This window comes from Pongo pygmaeus, chromosome 9 (genome assembly GCF_028885625.2).
Source record: "Pongo pygmaeus isolate AG05252 chromosome 9, NHGRI_mPonPyg2-v2.0_pri, whole genome shotgun sequence".
NCBI lineage: Eukaryota > Metazoa > Chordata > Mammalia > Primates > Hominidae > Pongo > Pongo pygmaeus.
The window spans coordinates 46,594,932-46,615,156 of record NC_072382.2 but is presented as its reverse complement, the minus strand read 5'-3'; the positions used below and the strand labels follow the sequence as shown (position 1 = coordinate 46,615,156).

Here is a 20,225-nt window from a genome sequence, read left to right as displayed (position 1 = left end):
TTGGATCAGAAGACCTTCAATGTCCTTTCCAACCCTGAGAGTCCTGGTTACCAATGTCTGTTTTATGTGAGCAGCAGGCTTTTGATTTATTATCACTGGAACCTAACACCTAAATCTTCATCTAGGTGAATAATAATATGGGTTTGCACTAAATTATCACCCACTTGTGAGCATCAGCAAGTATTTTGGAGGCAGCTGGCCTGGGGTATAATTGAACACTAGGAGCAGCACATTTTGCTCTGAACCTCTGGAAAAGATGGGACTGATGACTGTGGCCTTGATGTACCCTCAATGGCACCATCTAGGGAGTGATTTCACAGGTTAATGCTCCCCTCTCTTTCCTATCAGATTGTGACTTTTAAGCACCTTTTTTATAGAAATTGTGAAGCTAACACTAGATACTATGTTCTAGCCAGTTGAGCCAAGTGGCTTCAATGAGGTTTTTGGTATTTTGCCTGAAAATATTTCAAACTCAAATGTCTTTTAGGTTATTCTGTGAAGATAAAGGCATTGATCTCACCTAAAAACATTAATAGTGTTCCATTTGTGAAAAGCATTCGTGAAAAGCATTTTAGACTTTACAAAGTACTTTTACAGAGCAGATGATCTGTTTTGTGCTTATGGAAAATCCTGTGTGGTAGATGTGGTTATTAAAGGTTTACGGATGAAGAAACAAAGGACTCAGAGAGGTTTAGTAACTTGTCCCAAGTCACAGAACGTGAAAGTAAAGATAAGACACAAATGGGAATTTTCTGGCTCTAGTCTAATGATCTTTCTCTGGCTGATGCTGTTTGTGTAACCCACTGGTTGAATATTTGACTTTTTTTTTTTTTTTGAAACAGGGTCTCACTCTGTTGCCCAGGCTGGAGTCCAGTGGTGCAGTCACAGCTCACTGCAGCCTCGACCCCACAGGCTCAAGGGATCTTCCTGTTTCAGCCTCCCCAGTAGCTTGGGCTACAGGCACACACCACCATGCCCAGCTAACTTTTTTATTTTTTGTAGAGATGCGGGTCTTGCTATGTTACCCAGGCTGGTCTTGAACTCCTGGGTTAGAGCAATCCTCCCTCCTTGGCCTCCTAAAGTGCTGGGATTGCAGGCATGAGCCATTGAACCCGGCCTGAGTTTAGACTTTTTTTTTTGAGACAGAGTTTCCCTCTTGTTGCCCAGGCTGGAGTGCAATGGCACGATCATGGCTCACTGCAACCTCCGCGTCCTGGATTCAAGAGATTCTCCTGCCTCCAACTCCCAAGTAGCTGGGATTACAGGTGAGTGCCAACACACCCGACTAATTTTTGTATTTTTAGTAGAGACGAGGTTTCATCATATTGATCAGGCTGGTCTTGAACTCCTGACCTCAGGTGATCCACCCACCTCAGCCTCCCAAAGTGGTGGGATTACAGGTGTGAGCCACCTCGCCCGGCCTAGACTTTTTAATAGCAGAATTAATTGAGGGTTTTAAGCCAGTGCGGCATGGCAGAAGTTTACACCTGAATTTGAATTTAGAATTCACCATTTACTGAATAGTATTAGTCAAGTCCTTTAATCTCTGTGAACATCTGTCAATTGAGTATAGCAATGCTTGTCTTTTAGGGTTATTGAAAGGATTATAAAATCTGTAAACTTTTGGCCTATAGGAGGTGCTCACTCAAAGGCAGCTCTTATAAATTTTGAGACAGTGCCTCTCCATCTTTCTGAGTTTGAGGCTTACTAATTGTCCTTCATCATCTGCTGAAACACCCTTCAGAGACTGGAAGTTCACTGCCTTCCAGGAGTGCCCCTTCCCTCTGTATACTATAGTTCTGACTGCTAGAAATTTTTCTCTATCTTGAGCTCAGAGTGCCTCCTTATAGCTTCCACCTGTTGGTATCAGTTTTCCCTCTTGGTGCTACACAGAGCAAGTTCAGTTCCTCTTCTACACGATGATCTTCCAAATATTTGAAGACCTTATTATGGCCTCCCTAATCTTTACTTCTTTGGACAGAACATCTCTGTTCCTTCAGCTGTTCATCACTTGATTCGTCTCACAATGCCCTCACAATCTTTTCTGATTCCTTCTGAAGTATGTCTGTTTATTATCTGAGAAGTTCCTAGAACTAAATGCGATTATCTCTGGACAGATTGACTCAGAATAAAATGAGATAAATACTTTCTTCTCATGGTACACTTGAAGATCACAACATCCTTTTTGACAGCTGATCTTAGCTCACTGTTGATGAAAAAGGTGTTTATTTTATTTTATTTTATTTTTATTTTTTAATATGTATTTCCGTTTACCCTTAGATCTCACATTCTGTCTTTAAGCAGCATATTTACCCTAAGTTTGGACCCTTTTCATTTTTCCATGTGAAATTTCATCTGATTTGGCCTTAATTCCTGCCTATTAATATCTCTTTTAATCCTGATGGTGTTGTGCTAAATCTGTCATGATTTGAAACCATCACACCAGCTTCAAATTTTCCAGCATGTTTAAGAAGCCTATATTCTAGCCAGGTATAGTAGCATGCACCTATAGTCCCAGCTACTTGGGAGGCTGAGGTGGGAGAATTGCTTGAACCCAAGAGTTTGAGACCCTGTCTCTTTGCATGCCTATATCAAAACATCTCATGTATCCCATAGATATATACACCTACTATGTACTCACAAAAATAATAAAAAATTAAAAATAAACAATGAAGCATACTTTATATTATTTTGTCAAATCACAGATACAAATACTAGTTAGGACAGACTTATATGAGCTGGTTATTTGACCCTGGTACATAATCACAGTCATCTCAGAATGATATCTGGATCGTGAATTTTAAGCAGAGAGAAGGATTGGTAAGAAGTAGTGAAAGAGTGATATTAGGGACATAAAATATGGTTAAGAAGAGAAAGCACCCTTATTATCATTAGAGATCCAGATGAGGAGAGAAAAAGAAAACAGTGAAATTCAGTTGCTGGGCAAGAAAAAGCATGAACCTGACAAGGGTTTCCTAAGGGGATGAAGCAGGTCACACGCAGGCTTGGTTCTGAGAAGACCTTTCTCCTCTCTGTGGAGGGTGTCCACACCCTGCTCTCAAACCCCCTTCCACAGTGTTTGCTGATCTCATTTGAACACTTCTGCCTTCTCATTTAACACAGCAAAGGCATCTCCTTGCAGACTTCAACTTTGTGCCTTCTCTTTTTTGTTTGCATTTGTATTTACAGACAGCTGTTAAGGAACCTGCTGAGCCTTGTTACAGCCCTTCTTCCCATGCTCTGTGTGGATTTAGCTTGGAATTCAATCCTTACCTGTTGGGGGCATACTGTATTCATCCCCGTAGTCTCTCTTCCCATTACAGTCTGTGTTTTCTGATATAATGCCTGAGGTGCATTTTTCAATTTTGTCATTTTCTGAGTGTCTTCTGGATTTGTTAAACAGATTGGCAGGAGGAGACTACAGAGTTCCTCTTTGGGCCATTCCTTTCATGTCCTTCTGGTTTCAGCCCTGTGTGCTGTGTGTTCCATGTGAGCAGATAATTAACAACATCCAGGCCGCCTGATATGGAATTCAACAGATAGTTCATCGCCAGAGGCGGTGGCTCATGCCTGTAATCCCAGCACTTTGGGAGGCCGAGGCGGGTGGATCATGAGGTCAGGAGATTGAGACCATCCTGGCTAACACGGTGAAACCCCGTCTCTACTAAAAATACAAAAAATTAGCTGGGCGCAGTGGCGGGTGCCTGTAGTCCCAGCTACTCGGGAAGCTGAGGCAGGAGAATGGCGTGAACCCGGAAGGCAGAGCTTGCAGAGAGCCGAGATCACGCCACTGCACTCCAGCCTGGGGGACAGAGGGAGACTCCATCTCAAACAAAACAAAATAAAACAAAACAAAACAAACAAACAAACGAACAAAAAACCCAGATAGCTCATCAGTATACACAATTGGCAAAACCCTCTGTCACAGTGAGTAAACTTTGAGGACCTGCTCTGAAGAGTATAACAACCTATGGACTGAATGCTCAATATTTGTTGGTGTCAAAAATAATGCTGATGACATCATGACTTTTGCTTTTCTAGTGGGGCTCAAGAAAGTTATAATTCTCACATTTTTCTTATGAGGCTAAGAGGGGAAAGGGTCTGTTATGTCCCCTTAGCATAAGGCCAAAAGAGGGGCTTAGCTTCATGTGCAAGGTCACCCATTACCATATTGGGCAGGGAAAAATGGATGGGAATGAACTTATGTTCTGTATAGGAAAATTTCTCCAAGGAGCACCTTGATATTCACTAATGCCAGCTAAAAGGCAGTAAAGATGAGGCTCTATGTAACTAAGGAAGGTCATTCCAACTTTTCTCTTCAGCAAGAGCATGAGAGCTTCTCTTCAATTCTTGGCAAAGCCCAAGATAAATTTATTCATTTACTGTCTCATTTGGGCTTCATATTGTGTTATTGAACAGTGGCATAATACATGTCAATTCACATGATTTACATTGGAAATTTGTTCTTTTATGTAATTAGGAAAGGTCCTGTGGAGTCCTTTCAAAAACCTTCCTTTATCCAGGTAAATAAAAATCCAATATTTCTTCATAAGTAGTGTTGTTGAACCACCACATTGCTTTGTGTTTAGCTCTGAGGGTTTTATCTGTTAATGAGAAAATCAAGTTCTTCACAGAATATCGACTAGTCTTTTAAGCAGACAGTACACTTGTTAGGGAGAGTGTTTTAAACCAAAGTCGTGAATTGAGAGGTTACACCTTGGGAAGAAAATTCCTAATGTGAGCCCTTGATTCAATGACTGACTTTGACAAGGAGTGTGGCAGTTAATCTTTGCCTTGTCCTCTCAAGCAGGTTTTACATTTGACTAGATGTTTAATTTTACATGGTATTATATTAGAAATGAGATACTTACACTTTAAAATATTGATCGATACTAATGGCGTGCAAAATTCCTATAATTCTCCCCATACAGCTTAATAGGCAGCACCTTGTAAAGGCTCAAGTGAATACAAAGCCTGAGACTCATGTCTAATGGAAAGTGGGTGTTCTTCAGCCCAAAGAAAGGGTAAATTTTTCATGGTTGCAGAGTAAATGCGTTGTTTGCATCTGATAGCCTATAGGAATGTGATACATTTAGACTGATTACAACATAATCAGATTAAGCAGTAAATCATGTGATTTCCAAGAAAGATGCCATTTGGGCAGGGCGCAGTGGCTCACGCCTGTAATACCAGTACTTTGGGAGGCCGAGGCGGGTGGATCACGAGGTCAGGAGATCAAGACCATCCTGGCTAACACGGTGAAACCCCGTCTCTACTAAAAATACAAAAAATTAGCTGGGCGTGGTGGTGGGCGCCTGTGGTCTCAGCTACTCAGGAGGTTGAGGCAGGAAAATGGCGTGAACCCGGGAGGTGGAGCTTGCAGTGAGCCGAGATCGTGCCACTGCACTTCAGCCTGGGGGACAGAGAGAGACTCCGTCTCAAACAAACAAACAAACAAACAAAAAAAAGATGCCATTTGATCTAATTAATTTTCAAGTTGTTGACTGCTTTTCCTGCTCTTTCTGAAATACATCTCTTTGGTTTCTCTGTTAGTGAGTTTTCTGCCTGATAGATTCAAATTTGCTATCTCTATCTCTTTTCTGGGTGAGAAGCAGTGAGAGGAGTTTATCTTGTTCTTTCTTTTGTGCTTCTTGTATGAATCTCAAAAGGTATTGATGGTGGAGGAGGACACTTGAAAAGGGTTATTACATTTCATTCATCTTCATTGACTTCGTAGATCTCATGATTATCAGCGTAATGTAAAGTGTCACATTTGACTATTTTTCTCAGTCAGGATTATTTTTGCAAGTTGCTCATCATAAAGCTTTGCCATAGTAGGACTTTTATAGCTATCTGACTGTAGTTCTCCTATTCTGAATATAGTCAGGGAACTTTCATTCATTTATTCATTCAGTATATGAATTTGGCTAGATTCTCTTCCAGATAGTAGAAATGCTGACTTGAAAAAGACAGATGAGGCTCCTTATCTTAAGGTGCTTACAGTGTGCTGGGTAAAATAAGCTAAGTGATGGAGACTGACCAGGTGGTTAGGAGTTACTTTATATAGGGTGCTTAGGGAGGGTGTCTAGTGCAGGAGATATCTACAGGAATGCTGTGGTCTGTGTTCCATTTCCTCCAGACCCAGAAGATAATTGGTGGTAGTAGCAGTCAGGAAGTACACACATAACTTCAGGATGGATATGATGGGCCCAAGGGTACCAGGAAAGCTATTTCCTCCTTCCTTAGCCAGGTGGTCTAGGAAGGCAGGCCCAGCCACGACCAGAGTCTTGGAGACCCCTGTGGGTCATGGAAGCTACCGTGTCACATGCTGAAGAGCTGAGGAATGCATCTGAATGGATCGTCCAAATGGGGAAGTTCTGAGAGATCAGGAAATAACCAACATATAGGGTGGTTAGAATGCATAAAATTAATATATAAAGAAAGAATGTATAATGTAAGGGTAGTCCTGGATGAGAACTTAAAATAGGGCCTCTGCTTACTGCTGTTTTCATTTTCCCAGAAACATTTTTCATAAATTGGCCAAATCCAATTAAATGTCCCAAATTGACTAGGGAAAATGCTTACTACTGGACTGGGTGAAAGTGTTAAGAGTGGTGTGCTGCCGTATTTTGCTCATAAAAGCTAATTGATGTGCAGGTGTGTGTGTGGGTGTCAAGTGGGGCGGGGGTTTCCTGATAGTGTGTTTGAGCACACAATCTTATAAAATGTTTATTCCATCTCTTCCTGTTGCCTGAGCCTATTTCCAATCTTCTGTGAGTTTATGATTAACTTTCCACAAAAATAAAACTTTTATAAATGTCAAAGAATTACATTTTTGGAAGAATGTAAAAGAAATAAGATATTTGCTTAGAATTTTGAGCAATTTATATAGAAAAGTTTACGATTTATGGCCAAAAAGAGTTAAAAAAAAGCTGAAAAAAGATACTTTAAAACAAGAATAATAAAAATACTGCAGTTTTAGGATTCATAGAAACTATACTTTATCGAAAAATTCTGTTTTAATGCAAAGTTTAGTATCTAAATAGATCATCAGTTTTCTCCATAATATCAGATTAAACAGCAACAGAAATGAATGTTTTTTTTTTTTTCTGGTACATATTAGCTTGTTCTAGCTTTAAAGTTTATAAAGGAAAAAAAGAAACCTAAGACTTAAATTTTGATAATTGTGGAAATGTATGGCAAAAATAGACAATGAGTTCTTGCATTGTAACATTGAAATATCAAATCCTTAAATTCCCTGTCACAGTGATGTCATTTCTTTTAACTGTAAATTCAAAGCATAAGTAAGCATCTAAGATATTGAGACTTCCCATCTCAGTTTGTCCATTTGGTGAGAGCTATAGCAAGTAGGCTGGACTGGGTCACATGACCTGTGCAGCTCCACATTCTTAGGTACCCATGAGACTTACACAGTGTCAGCACAGACTAAGTGCCAAGGGCATGTAATGTATTTTGTTTAATCCTCATGACAATCCATACAGTCAACAGTAATATCCTTATTTTTTAAATGAGGAAATTGAAATACAGAGAAATTAAATTACTTGATTAAAGTCATGCATTTAGTAGACTGCAGAACTGCAATACGAACCCAAACATGTTTAATCCCAAATTTATGTTATTTTTGCTACACCACACTATCTAAGATACTTCTTGGCTTTGTGGGCGTGAAAAAGGCAACAGTAACCTTTTTATTTTTCAGTGTGGTATATTTTTCAGGGTAAATTATGCTAGCCACAACTTCAGAATATCCTCTCCACCTCAGTGGCTTAAAATAGCAGAATTTTCTTTCTCATTTAAAAAGAGTCCAGTTGGGTTTGTCTAGTTGGCAAGTGGCCTTTGATATCATCCTTTAGGGATTCAAGATTCTCTGTCTTGTAGCTCTGTCCACCCCTTAGCCCTCAGAGCTTTCTCCAGGCAGCTGAAAGGGAGAAAGAGAAAAGAGATAAAGGGAAAGAGACAGCATGGAAGATACCTGAGGGAGTTTTTAAATTATTTTTTGGTGGGGTGGAGGGGTAGGCTTAGAAGTGGGGCACAACCTTTCCACTCCCATTCCATAGACACACTCAACTTCGAGGGAGGCTGGGAAGTGTAGTAAAGCTGTGAATTTAGGAGGAAAACAAAGTGGGTTCCAGGAGAGCTGACCAGTCTTGCCTTCAAGCTTTGACACATGAACTTGTTTCCCCTCTTCCTTCTGATAAGCCTAGGTAGGAATTTTACTTTATTTGAATGAGTTAGGTTTTCACGTTGCTCTATTAGGAAATAAGAAACCTGTCTGTGACAGGAAGACATCCCAGGATATATTAATCATGTCTTCTCTTGTTCAGAGTTGATTTAAAAGTTCTACCAAATCATTTACTGTTTTCATTTTCCTGTATTTTAACTCTTTGATAAATAGTAGCTTGGATGGGGCTTTTGTGGCTGAAACTGCCCTTCATTGCTTGTCTGGAGAGGCAGTAGAGCAAGGTGGTCCATAGTACAGACTATAGGATCTGATTTCAAATCCCAGCTGTGTCACTCACAAGCTGCTTAACAAAGGACAAGTTATTTGACCTTGCTAAGCCAAGAACACCCACCTGAGGGTGTTGTTATGAGGATTTAGTAAATTAACATATTGAAAGCCCTCAATATACAATGTCGGCACACATTAAGTGTTGTATAAGTGCTGGCTGTTATGTCTGCTCTTTCAGCTCCACTTTATTCTTCATTCAAAACTCAGTGTAGTGTCTCCTTTGGAAAGTTTTCTCTGACTATGGCAGGCAGAATTCTGGTTTTTGTTTCTTTTTTTTCCCCTTTCTGCTTCCAGGAAACATTGAATTTAATGCATTGAATTATAAGGTGTGTCCATGCATGTGTCTGTCTCAGGCATTAGATTTAAAGACAAGAAATTGGCCATTCTAAATTTGCCTGTATGTATCCCCATAGCCAGCACAGCACAGCACAGTGTCATACACATTGTAGGCAATCAGCTGTTTGCTGATGTGAAGGAAACCTCGTTAACCAGAGTACCCTATATATCAGAAAGCTCAGTTTCCTCACCGCACTGGAGAGCAAAGAGTTCACTATATTAGCTTTGACTTTCATTTTAGTTGACTTGGGTGACGCCAGATTTAAGTGACAGATCACTGTTCCCTACCTGCCTTTTTACATGATCCAGTCCACCCAAACTGTCCCTCAGGGACCAGCAGCCTTTGTGCTAAGATTCTGATTTTGCTTTGGCTGGCATGTATAGCTCCCCTTCTATAGGGGTACAGGTAGGAATGTGATAATTCAATTTCTTAGTTTGTGTTATCAGCATTAGTCTGTGCCGTGCACCCTTCTTGTTTAATTCATTCACTTTTTACTTGCCTCACCATTCCCACCAGGCCTGTGATAGGAAAATTCTGTGCGTATCCTTAGCTAATCAATAATATTGTTTTGGATGTGTGAATTTTTAGTTTACATACATTATAGACCTTGTTGGTTTTTTCTCTGTTTTTTAAACTGTTAATGTTAACATAACTTTAAGCTCACAGAAAACTTATAGGAGTGATACAAGGAACAATCATATTTGCCCAGATTCTGCATTATTTGGAAGGAAGAGAAAGCATTTATTCATAGATGTGTATACTTATATACACAAACAGTATTGTTATTTTGAACCCTTTGAGAGTTGTAAACATCATGACCCTCTACCCCTAAATACTTCAGTGCCTATTTCCTAAGAACAAGACATTCACTTAAGTATATACTGCCCAGTTAGCAAAATCAGGAAATTGAGTATCAATAAAATACTATTACATAATTTACAGATCTTATTCTAATTTTCCCAATTTACCCAATAATGTCCTTTATGGGATTTTTTCCCCCTGCCCTAGCATCTAATCCAGGATCCCATCTTGCATATAGCTTTTATGTCTTTTTAAAATATCTCTTTTAATCTCCAACTGTTGTTCAGCCTTTCTTTATTTTTCATGACATTGACATTTTAAAGACCACAAGCAGTTATTTTGTGGACTGTCTTTCAATTGAGGTTTATCTGATGTTTCTTCATGAGTAGATTTCCTCCTCCCTCCTCAGCAAGTTTTCTTAAAAAAAAAAATAGTGTTTTTAAACTCTCTTCATGTTGATACATCTGTATCCAGTTTGTTGATTCCTCCTGCTGCACAGAATTCCCTAATGCAGACTGCCTCTTGGAACAGATTGGCAGGGCTGCCAGGAAGGCAGCATCCAGCAGACCTTCCTTGGCATCAGGATGGTGTCTTTGTGGGGGCTGTATGACATGGGAAATGAGAACACCACTTTGACACATGTGCCCTTGGTCACCCTGCTGTAGCTGATGGTAGTGGGCCTCAGATGTTTGCTTCTTCAACTATTTCTAAGGCACACAGAGCTATTGTGCTTTGCAAGATAAGGTAGGATAGGAAGTTCATTTCTTTGATTGTTTCTTCCTTCATTAATTCATGCATTTAATAAATATTGATTAAGGGCCTACTCTGCTCATTGGAGCTTATCTTCTAGCATATTGAATACGTAAAAGAAAATTTTGAATCGAAAGCTCGTCTAACTGTGACAGAGGCAAAGTTTTTAAAATTGTGGTTAAGGTAAATGGTTCAACATTTTCAATTTATTAGTAAAATAGCCTTATAGAAATCATGCTTCTGCCTCGTCACCCAAATATAGTGATTGCCATTTCTCTCTGGCCTCTTCTGGTGTTTACCAACATTGAACATCATTTGTGCCTCATTATCTCTATAGGGCATAAATGATTTTGCATTCCCTTTTTTCCAGTGAAAAATACTTTGTATATACTTTCTCTTGTTTCATAACTTGCATATTCATCACACTTAATGACTGTAGTAAATTCTTTCAAGCTGATCTATAACTTACGCATATCTCTTATGTTGTAAATTTGCCTTGTTTCTAGTTTTTCCACTAATATTAGGAGAAAAAATTTTAAAGGAAGTGTGTATCATGCTCCTGTGTTAAGGCAGTTTTGACAAATAGTTTCATCTAAAATCATTCCTTCTAAGGTACAAAAAAGGTTAGATTCCTGTGAAGAAAACACATTCTGTCTTTTTTTTTAGGAAAACTTATTTTTTCCTGATTATGTTTTCAGCGTCCACTTATAATGGAAAGATAATTAGTAGAGAAAGACCTGATGTGCTTGGAGCTTTGCCAGCTGAAAACCTTGCATGTGTTAGGAAACAGCAGGTTTCCAGTGGGGAATAGTAGAGTAATGGACTCTGCAGCTAAGATATAAGACTGCAGCGCAACAGCTCCCAACTGCAGCAGCCTCACACTCACTCACTTTCCTTGACACAAGTAGACAGTCTTTCAGTTCTTCTGCACTTTCCTTGTGAGAACCACCGGAGGAATACATCACCCTCTGGCAGGAGGCAGTCAGCTCCATCACAGCAGGGAGGACTGATGAGCTGTTCATACCTCTGGACACACGTAGCAGCAGTTGCTCAGTCCTCAGCGAGGACTCAGGAAAGCAAGAAATGGACGTAGTTCTCGTTTACAGATCACTGTGTTTCACTGCACCCAGAATCTTCTGAGCATCCGGTGCTGAGAGGTACTTGGCCGGGGTGAGGTGGAAGCTCGTGATCAGTGGGTGGTTGCAGGGACTATTTCTAAAGAGGGCACAAATAAAAAGATTTGTGACCAACTAACCGGACCTTGGTAGGGTGGAATAACTGAGACATTAATTGTTCGGTAGGCTCTGTTAGAAACTTCAAAGATCCTAGGTAGGGCCCTGACCTCTTCTGTATTAGTTATGTGCCTGTATGGATCAGATGAGGATTTTCTTCATATATAGAATTTTTATCTACTTTTCCTCCATGAGAGTGGGACCTTGTGTGTCTGGTTTCTTGCTGTATTTTCTGTTGCTTAGTGTGGAGCTTAGAGCATAAAAAGTGTTCAATAAATATTTGTTGGTTGGACAATGACTTAAGCTGCATAGTTCTGTAGACTAAAAACATGATCATCTAGGCAGCTGCAATCTACTTGTTTAAAGGGTTCTCTCAGGTTACTGCAGAAATGAGTAGGAGCTAAAGAAACCAAAGTTGGAGAATAGCAGGGTGCAAAGGAAAGTACAGTGGCTTTAGAGCCAGGCAGATAAGAGTTCTTATCCCAACTCTACTACTCACTGCTGTCTTCACTTGGTTGACTCATTTGTGATTCCTAAATCTGAGCTTTCGCACCTATAACATGCGTATCAAACCACTCTCCCCACAGAGTTTGTGGGCAGTTCATTGCTCAGAGTGGACACTCAAAAATGTCACCTTCTTTCTCCCTCCCCTGCCAAAAGGGAGACAAAAGCAGGAGGGGCCCAGATGATGTGTCCAAGTGTTAAATCTCTACATTCGTGTTATCTGTCATTTAAAGTGTGCCACATATTGGCTTCTCTTCATACAGCAGCTAATGGCATGCAATCTTCAAACAGCATATGCACCTTTTGGTTCTGCTTTGAGCCTATTAGTAACTGTGTTCTTTGCCTTTACAGGATTTATGAGCGTGTGATAGACCCTCCAGATACCAACCTTCCCCCAGGAATCAATTTATGGCTTGGCCAGCGCAACCAAAAGCATGGCTTATTCAAAGTAAGCACTAACGTTCTTTTTATTGAAGTATATATATAGGCGATGGTCAGTTTTCTGTGTTATTGGAGATATGTTTATAATTACATTAGTGGGAAAGGCATGGCATAATAACTACTAATGTTTATTGAACACTTACTTTGTGACACATGCTTTTCTATGTGCTTGACATGAATAAACTGGTTTACTTGTCACAGTAATTTGTGAAGTAGGTACTTTGAAACCAGGCAGAGAGTTAAGTGACTTGCCCAAGGTTATCCAGTTCACTCTGCTGCCAGGGATGGATGATCCAGAATGCAAATGATCTTCAAAATGTTGACCTCCCAATTCTGAAGGATTTAGGATAGTCTTCAAACTGGTTTCCCTTCTCAGATTATATGTTAATTCAGTTTAGAGTAGATGTCTAGATGTGAAAAATACATCTCTGCTTCCTTGAGCTTTGGTTTAATTGCATTACTGGGAACAGAAAACCAAATACTGCATATTCTCACTTATAAGTGGGAGCTAAACACTGAATACACATGGACACAAAGATGGGAGCAGTAGACACTGTGGACTACTAGAGGCGGGAGGGAGAGAGGGAGCCATGGGCTGAAAAACTATTTGGTACCATGCTCACTACCTGAGTGACTGGACCATCCATACCCTAAACCTCAAAATCATGCAGTATACCCATGTAATAAACCTGCGTGTGTACCCCCTACATCCAAAATTAAAAAAAAAAAAACTGCATTATTATACTTCACAGAAACATAAGGATACAGTGATAAAATAAATTAAAAAACTTAAAAATACCATGAAATTTTAAGACAGTCTTGTTCTTTGAAAGAATGACACACTTTTGCTTCTGGCAATATGGCAGACTAGATATTCTAAAAATCCTTCTGCTTCAAAATGCCTACAAAGCTCGATAAAATACCACAAAAATATTTTAAAATTCAGCATTGTTCTTATACGAAAGGAGGTCCTTGGGGACCAAATATATGGAGGGGAGAGAAAGCCAGAGGGGTATCAGTACCAGGAACTTAGAGCCTTAGGTTCCTTCCTTTTTATTTTTAAAAAATTAAGGTGTAATTCTGCATGTTCTCACTCACAGGTGGGAGTTGAACAATGAGAACATATGGACACAGGGTGGGGAACATCATACACTGGGGCTGGGGGACAGATAGCATTAGGAGAAATAACTAATGTAAATGACAGGTTGATGGGTGCAGCAAACCAACATGGCACATGTATACCAAGGTAACAAACCTGCACGTTGTGCACATGTACCCTAGAACTTAAAGTATAATAAAAAAATACAAAAAAAAAAGTAAGATGTAATTTACATACAGGAAAATTCATTCCATTTAATGTACAGTGTCACAAGTTTTGGAAAATCTACACAGTATTATAATCATCATTATAATTGAGATAAAGAACCATTTCTTTATCTCCAAAAGTTTCCGTCCCCCTTTGTATTAAACCCTTCTCCTCACCCGAAGCCTTTAGCAACCACTGGTCTGTTTTCTGACCCTATAGTTTTGTCTTTACCAGAATGTTATATAAATGGAATCATTATGTGTGTGTGTGTATTTACATAAGTTTGTATGTTGAGATTCACCAAGTTGTTGTGTGTATCAGTGGTTCATTGTTTTCTATTGCTGAGTAGTATTCCAGTTCTGTTGTATGAATGTATCATACTTTGTTTATCCATTCTTCAGTTGATGGACATCTGGGTTATTTCCAGTTTGGAACAATTATGAATAGAACCACTATAAACATTTGCATACAGGTTTTTGTGTGAACAGTGGTTTTGATTTCACTTAGGTGAGTGTGTAGGTATGGGATTACTGGGTTGTATATTAAGTGTATGTTTAAATTCACAGGCAACTGCTAAACCATTTTTCAAAGTAGCCGTGCCAGTTTTTGCATTCCCACTAGCAATCTATGAAAATTTCAGTTAGAGCCTTAAATTTCAACCGTCTGTGTAGGATGGGAGAAATTACTTAGATCCCATGCGTGACTGAGTGTTGGAATGGAAATTTTTAAAGTAAAGCCAGTCCATTATCTAGCAGAGGGAGGCAATCCAGAAACTATCCTGTCTGCATCTCATCTCCAGATGAGAAAAAATAATACTTCCCAGAGAACTAGTAAACCATAGCACTTGAAGGGTTGCCGACTTGACACCCAGATTTACTTTACCCATGAAGCTCAATAAAGTATATTAAAGTGGCCCTGGATTATATACCTTGGGAGTCCTGATGAAGAAAATACAAATTATCTTTGGAGAAAGTCACTTTTGATGTAGACCTCAAAGGATGCCCACAGATTAAGTCCATAAAATAGGAGCTCTAAAGTCATCACGAATGACAGTGGAAAGAAACAAAAAAATGCTCAGTTAGTCCTCACAGGGCTACAGAAAATGAAATTAGCAGGTAAAGAATGCTTTTTTTTTTTTTTTAAAAAAAAAAACTTCTGTTTAAAATGTTTGAAGAATCAAAATAATAAAGAATGTATGATGACTAGAGACAATAAATAGGCCCAGAAATAGCTGAACTAAAAAGCACTTCCAAAAATGAAAGATACAGTTGTTGAAGTTAAAAAAAAAAAAACAAAAAACCAAAAACCTCAGTGAACCTGCTAAACAGATTAGACACAGGTAGGAAGAGCATTTGTGAAATGGAAAATATTGTTAAAGTAATTAAACTAATAGTAGTGCTTCAGAGATAAAGAGAAGAAAATAGGAAAGAGGTTAAAATATAGAAAAGATACATGTATATAAAAAAAGTTTACATATCTGTTTAATATGTGTGTATATGTACGCATATCTGTATAAAATGGCTGTTCTGATGCCTCTGTTTTGTAAGTGGCTTCTTAGATAGATAGCTGCTTAGATATGTATATTATTATAATATACATATATTTAAAAACTAAGGAAGATGATAAAGAATATATTATATCTATATATGCATATATATTTGAAAATTCCGATAATAAACAGAGATAAAGGTTATGGGCACTAACTATTACAAGTATAACGGGTAAGAATTTTCTAAACCTGATAAGAGACATTAATTCTCATTACTGAAAGAACAATGAAATAAAAGTATATGTTGTTGATTTCACTTGGAAAACATAGAGGCATCAGAACGGCCATTTAATTTAGCTCAAAAACCCAATTTTCTACTTTGACCTGGCTAAGCTGATACTTGCTAGGCTGCCTCCCATGTCTGTGGTTAATTGGCATGCTAGCAGGTGGCAGGATGATCTGAGAGCCTCTTCACCTCTCTGGGGGTTGGCTGGCTGTTGACTCTTGTTCCTCAGTTGTCCTCCACACGGTCTCTCATCTCCAGTGGCCTAGCTCAGCTTATTTACATGTCAGCCCTGGGATTCCATGTATAGGAAGAGTGCAATCCCTAGAGTATTAATATTTTCAAGGCTTTGTTTGCTTGATCACATTTGCTAATGTTTTATTGCCCAAAGCAAGTCATATGGCCAAATCCAGAGTCAAAGTGTAAATAAATAGACTTCATCTCTCGAAGGGCTGCTCCATGGTATCACATTGCAAGGATATGGATACAAGGAGGGAAGAATTTTTTTTGGCCACATCAGCAGCCTATTATACAAATCAAGATAAATAGATAGCCACACTTAGATATATTGGCAGAATAGCAGAACTCCAAAGAAACAGAGAAGATCTTAAAAATAGCCAGTGACAAAACACAAATTTTTCACAAAGGATAACAAATTGAACAGCTGGTTTTTAAATAGTAAAAGCAGAAGTCAAAAGACAGTAGAAAAAGTGTTTTCCAAGTTTTGAGAGAAAATAACTCTCAAATGTAGTAGTATATACCAAGCTTAATTGTCATTTGAGAATGAGTGTGACATAAAGACATTAGTAGAGAAGTGAAACTCTCAGTTTATAACCAATAGATCTTCATTTAAAAAACTTCCTGGAAGGAAGACATACAGTGCAAGAAGAATTGGAGAGCAAATGCATGTTGACAGTATGCACAAATCTCAGTGATTATTATTCTGAATGATTGCCATTATCCTTGTTTGATTAAAATATAATAGTAATGCTTAATTTTAGAAAAATAAAATTAAAAACATTGACAGTGGAATCCTTCACCATCAACCAACATATCCAAGTTCTTTCATCAAAATTGACTAGAAGGCTGGCGTGACTCATGGAGAGAAGGAAGAACAGTGTGGTGCGACGGTCCATCTGAGAGCCACACGGGAAAGGGGAGCCCCCTCTCTGCAGCCAAGGGAGGCAGATTTCCAGTAACTCCAGCTGGAGAGTCAGGGACAGAATTCGGATTTTCCTGGGCCCGAGCCCCTAGTGGGAGAGGTGGCCACAGTCTGTGTGGACCAGCAGACTTAGCCTCTTCTCTTGGTAATTCTGAAGAATCCGGGCAGCCTAGACGAGTAGGTTTCCCCCCAGCAAAGCACACCTGCTCCACCAATGGACAAAGTGCCTCATTAAACAGGTCCTGCTCCCTGTGCCACCCAACTAAGTGAGACCCTCCAACAGGGGTTGTCAGATACCCTATACAGGAGCGATCCTACTGGCATCAGTTTGGTGTCCTTCGAGGTCAGAGGTCCCAGAAGGAGCAGGAATCCATCTTTGCTGTTCTCCAGCCTCCTTAAGTGACATCTCCAGGCATGGGAGTGAATCAGGTGAATAGGGCCTTAAGTGAATCCCCAGCAAACTGCAGCAGCCCTACAGAAGAGGGACCTGACTATTGAAATAAAAACAAGCAGAAAGTAACAGCAACAGCATCATCAACGACAACAAAAGATCCCCACAAAAACCCCATCCAAAGGTCAGCAGCCTCAAAGACTGAAACTAGACAAACTCACAAAGATGAGAAAGAATCAATGAAAAAATTCAGAAAACCCAAAAGGTCAGAGTGCCTCTTCTCCAAATGATTTCAGTGTCTCTCCATCAAGGGCACAGAACTGGATGGAGAATCAGATGGACAAATTGACAGAAGCAGGCTTCAGAATGTGGGTAATAACAAACTCCTCTGAGTTAAAGGAGCATGTTCTAACCCAATGCAAGGAAGCTAAGAACCTTGATAAGAGGTTAAAGGAATTGCTAACTAGAATAACCAGCTTAGAGAGGAATATGAACAACCTGATGCAACTGAAAAACACGGCACAAGAACTTTGTGAAGCATACACAAGTATCAATAGCTGAATTGACCAAGCAGAAAAAAGGACATTAGAGTTTGAAGACCACCTTACTGAAAAAAGACATGCAGAAAAGAATAAAGAAAAGAGAATGAAAAGGAATGAACAAAGCCTCCAAGAAATATAGGACTTCATAAAAAGACCGAACCTACCATTGCCTGGAGTACCAGAAGGAGACAGGAAGAGTGGAAACGAGCTGGAAAACACACTTCAGGATATTATCCAGGAAAACCTCCCCAACCTAGCAAGACAGGCCAACATGCAAATTCAGGAAATACAAAGAACACCATTAAGATACTCTACGAGAAGATCAACCCCAAGACACATAATCATCAGCTTCACGAAGGTTGAAATGAAGGAAAAAACCTGTTAAGGGCAGCCAGAGAGAAAGACCAAGTCACCTACAAAGGGAAGCCCATCAGACTAACAGTGGACCTCTTAGCAGAAACTCTGTAAGCCAGAAGAGATTGGGGGCCAATATTCAACATTCTTAAAGAAAAGAATTTTCAACCCAGAATTTCATATCCAGCCAAAGTACGCTTCATAAGCGAAGGAGAAATAAAATTCTTTCCAGACAAGCAAATGCTGAGGGATTTCGTTACCACCAGGCCTGCCCTGCAAGAGCTGCTGAAAGAAACACTAAATATGGAAAGGAAAAACCGGTACCAGCCACTGCAAAAACACACCAAAATATAAAGACCAATGACACTACAAAGAAACTGCATCAACTAGTGTGCAAAATAACCAAACAACATCATGATGACAGGATGAAATTCACACATAACAATACTAACCTTAAATATAAATGGGCTAAGTGCCCCAATTAAAAGACACAGACTGGCAAATTGGATAAGGAGTCAAGACCAATCGGTATGCTGTATTCAGGAGATCCATCTTACATGCAAAGACACACACAGGCTCAAAATAAAGGGATGGAAGAAAATTTACCAAGCAAATGGAAGGCAAAAAAAGGCAGGGGTTGGAATCCTAGTTTCTGACAAAACAGACTTTAAACCAACAAAGATAAAAAAAAGACAAAGAAGGGCATTACATAATGGTAAAGGGATCAATTCAACAAGAAGAGCTAACTATCCTAAATATATATATGCACCCAATACAGGAGCACCCAGATTCATAAAGCAAGTTCTTAGAGACCTACAAAGAGACTTAGACTCCCACATAAAAATAGTGAGAGACTTTAACACCCCACTGTCAATATTAGACAGATCAACGAGATGGATATTCAGGACTTGAACTCCGCTTTGCATCAAGTGAACCTAGTAGACGTCTACAGAACTCTCCACCCCAGATCAACAGAATATACATTCTTCTCAGTGCCACATGGCACTGATTCTAAAATCAACCACGTAATTGGACGTAAAACACTCCTCAGCAAATGCAAAAGAACTGAAATAATAACAGTCTCTCAGACCACAGTGCAATCAAATTAGAACTCAGGATTAAGAAACTTGCTCAAAACTGCACAATTTCATGAAATCTGAACAATGTGCTCCTGAATGACTCCTGAGTAAATAATGAAATTAAGGCAGAAATCAAGAAGTTCTTTGAAACCAATGAGAACGAAGAGACAATGTACCAGAACTGATTATCAGAGAAATGCAAACCAAAACCACGATGAGATACCATCTCATCATACCAGTCAGAATGGTGATTATTAAAAAGGCAAGAAACAATAGATCCTATGTGAGGCTGTGGAGAAATAGGAATGCTTTTACACTGTTGGTGGGAATGCAAATTAGTTCAACCATTGTGGAAGACAGTATGGTGATTCCTTAAGGATCTATGACCGGAAACACCATTTGACCCGGCAGTCCCATTACTGAGTGTATACACAAAGGAATATAAATCATTCTACTGTGAAGACACATGCGGCCGGGCGCAGTGGCTCAGGCCGGGCGCGGTGGCTCACACCTGTAATCCCAGCACTTTGGGAGGCCGAGGTAGGTGGATCACGAGGTCAGGAGTGCAAGACCAGCCTGACCAACATGATGAAACCCCGTCTCTACTAAGAATACAAAACTTAGCTGGACGTGGCGGCACGCACCAGTAATCTCAGCTACTTAGGAGGCTGAGGCAGGAGAACTGCTTGAACCCACGAGCTGGAGGTTGCAGTGAGCTGAGATTGTGCCATTGTACTCCAGCCTGGGTGACAGAGAGAGACTGTGTCTCAAAAAAAAAAAAAAAAATAGACACATGCACATGTATGTTTATTGCAGCACTATTCACAGTAGCAAAGACATGGAACCAACCCAAATGCTCATCAATGTTAGACTAAAGAAAATGTACATATACACCATGGCATACTATGCAGCCATAAAAAGGAATGAGGTTATGTCCTTTGCAGAGACATGGGTGAAGCTGGAAGCCATCATCCTCAGCAAACTAACACAGGAACAGAAAACCAAACACTGCATGTTCTTACTC

At 39.6% G+C, this 20,225-nt stretch overlaps 1 protein-coding gene across 2 annotated transcripts in view; it reads left to right on the top strand.

Moving 5' to 3' along the window:
* LOC129008432 (protein kinase C-binding protein NELL1) overlaps window positions 1–20,225 on the top strand; it is a 931,522-nt gene that overhangs the window by 216,512 nt on the left and 694,785 nt on the right. For both annotated transcript variants that reach the window (XM_054440696.2, XM_054440695.2), the window contains exon 5: window positions 12,506–12,602. In XM_054440696.2, coding sequence (XP_054296671.1) covers window positions 12,506–12,602 — 97 coding nt within the window. The remainder of the gene's footprint in view (window positions 1–12,505; window positions 12,603–20,225) is intronic.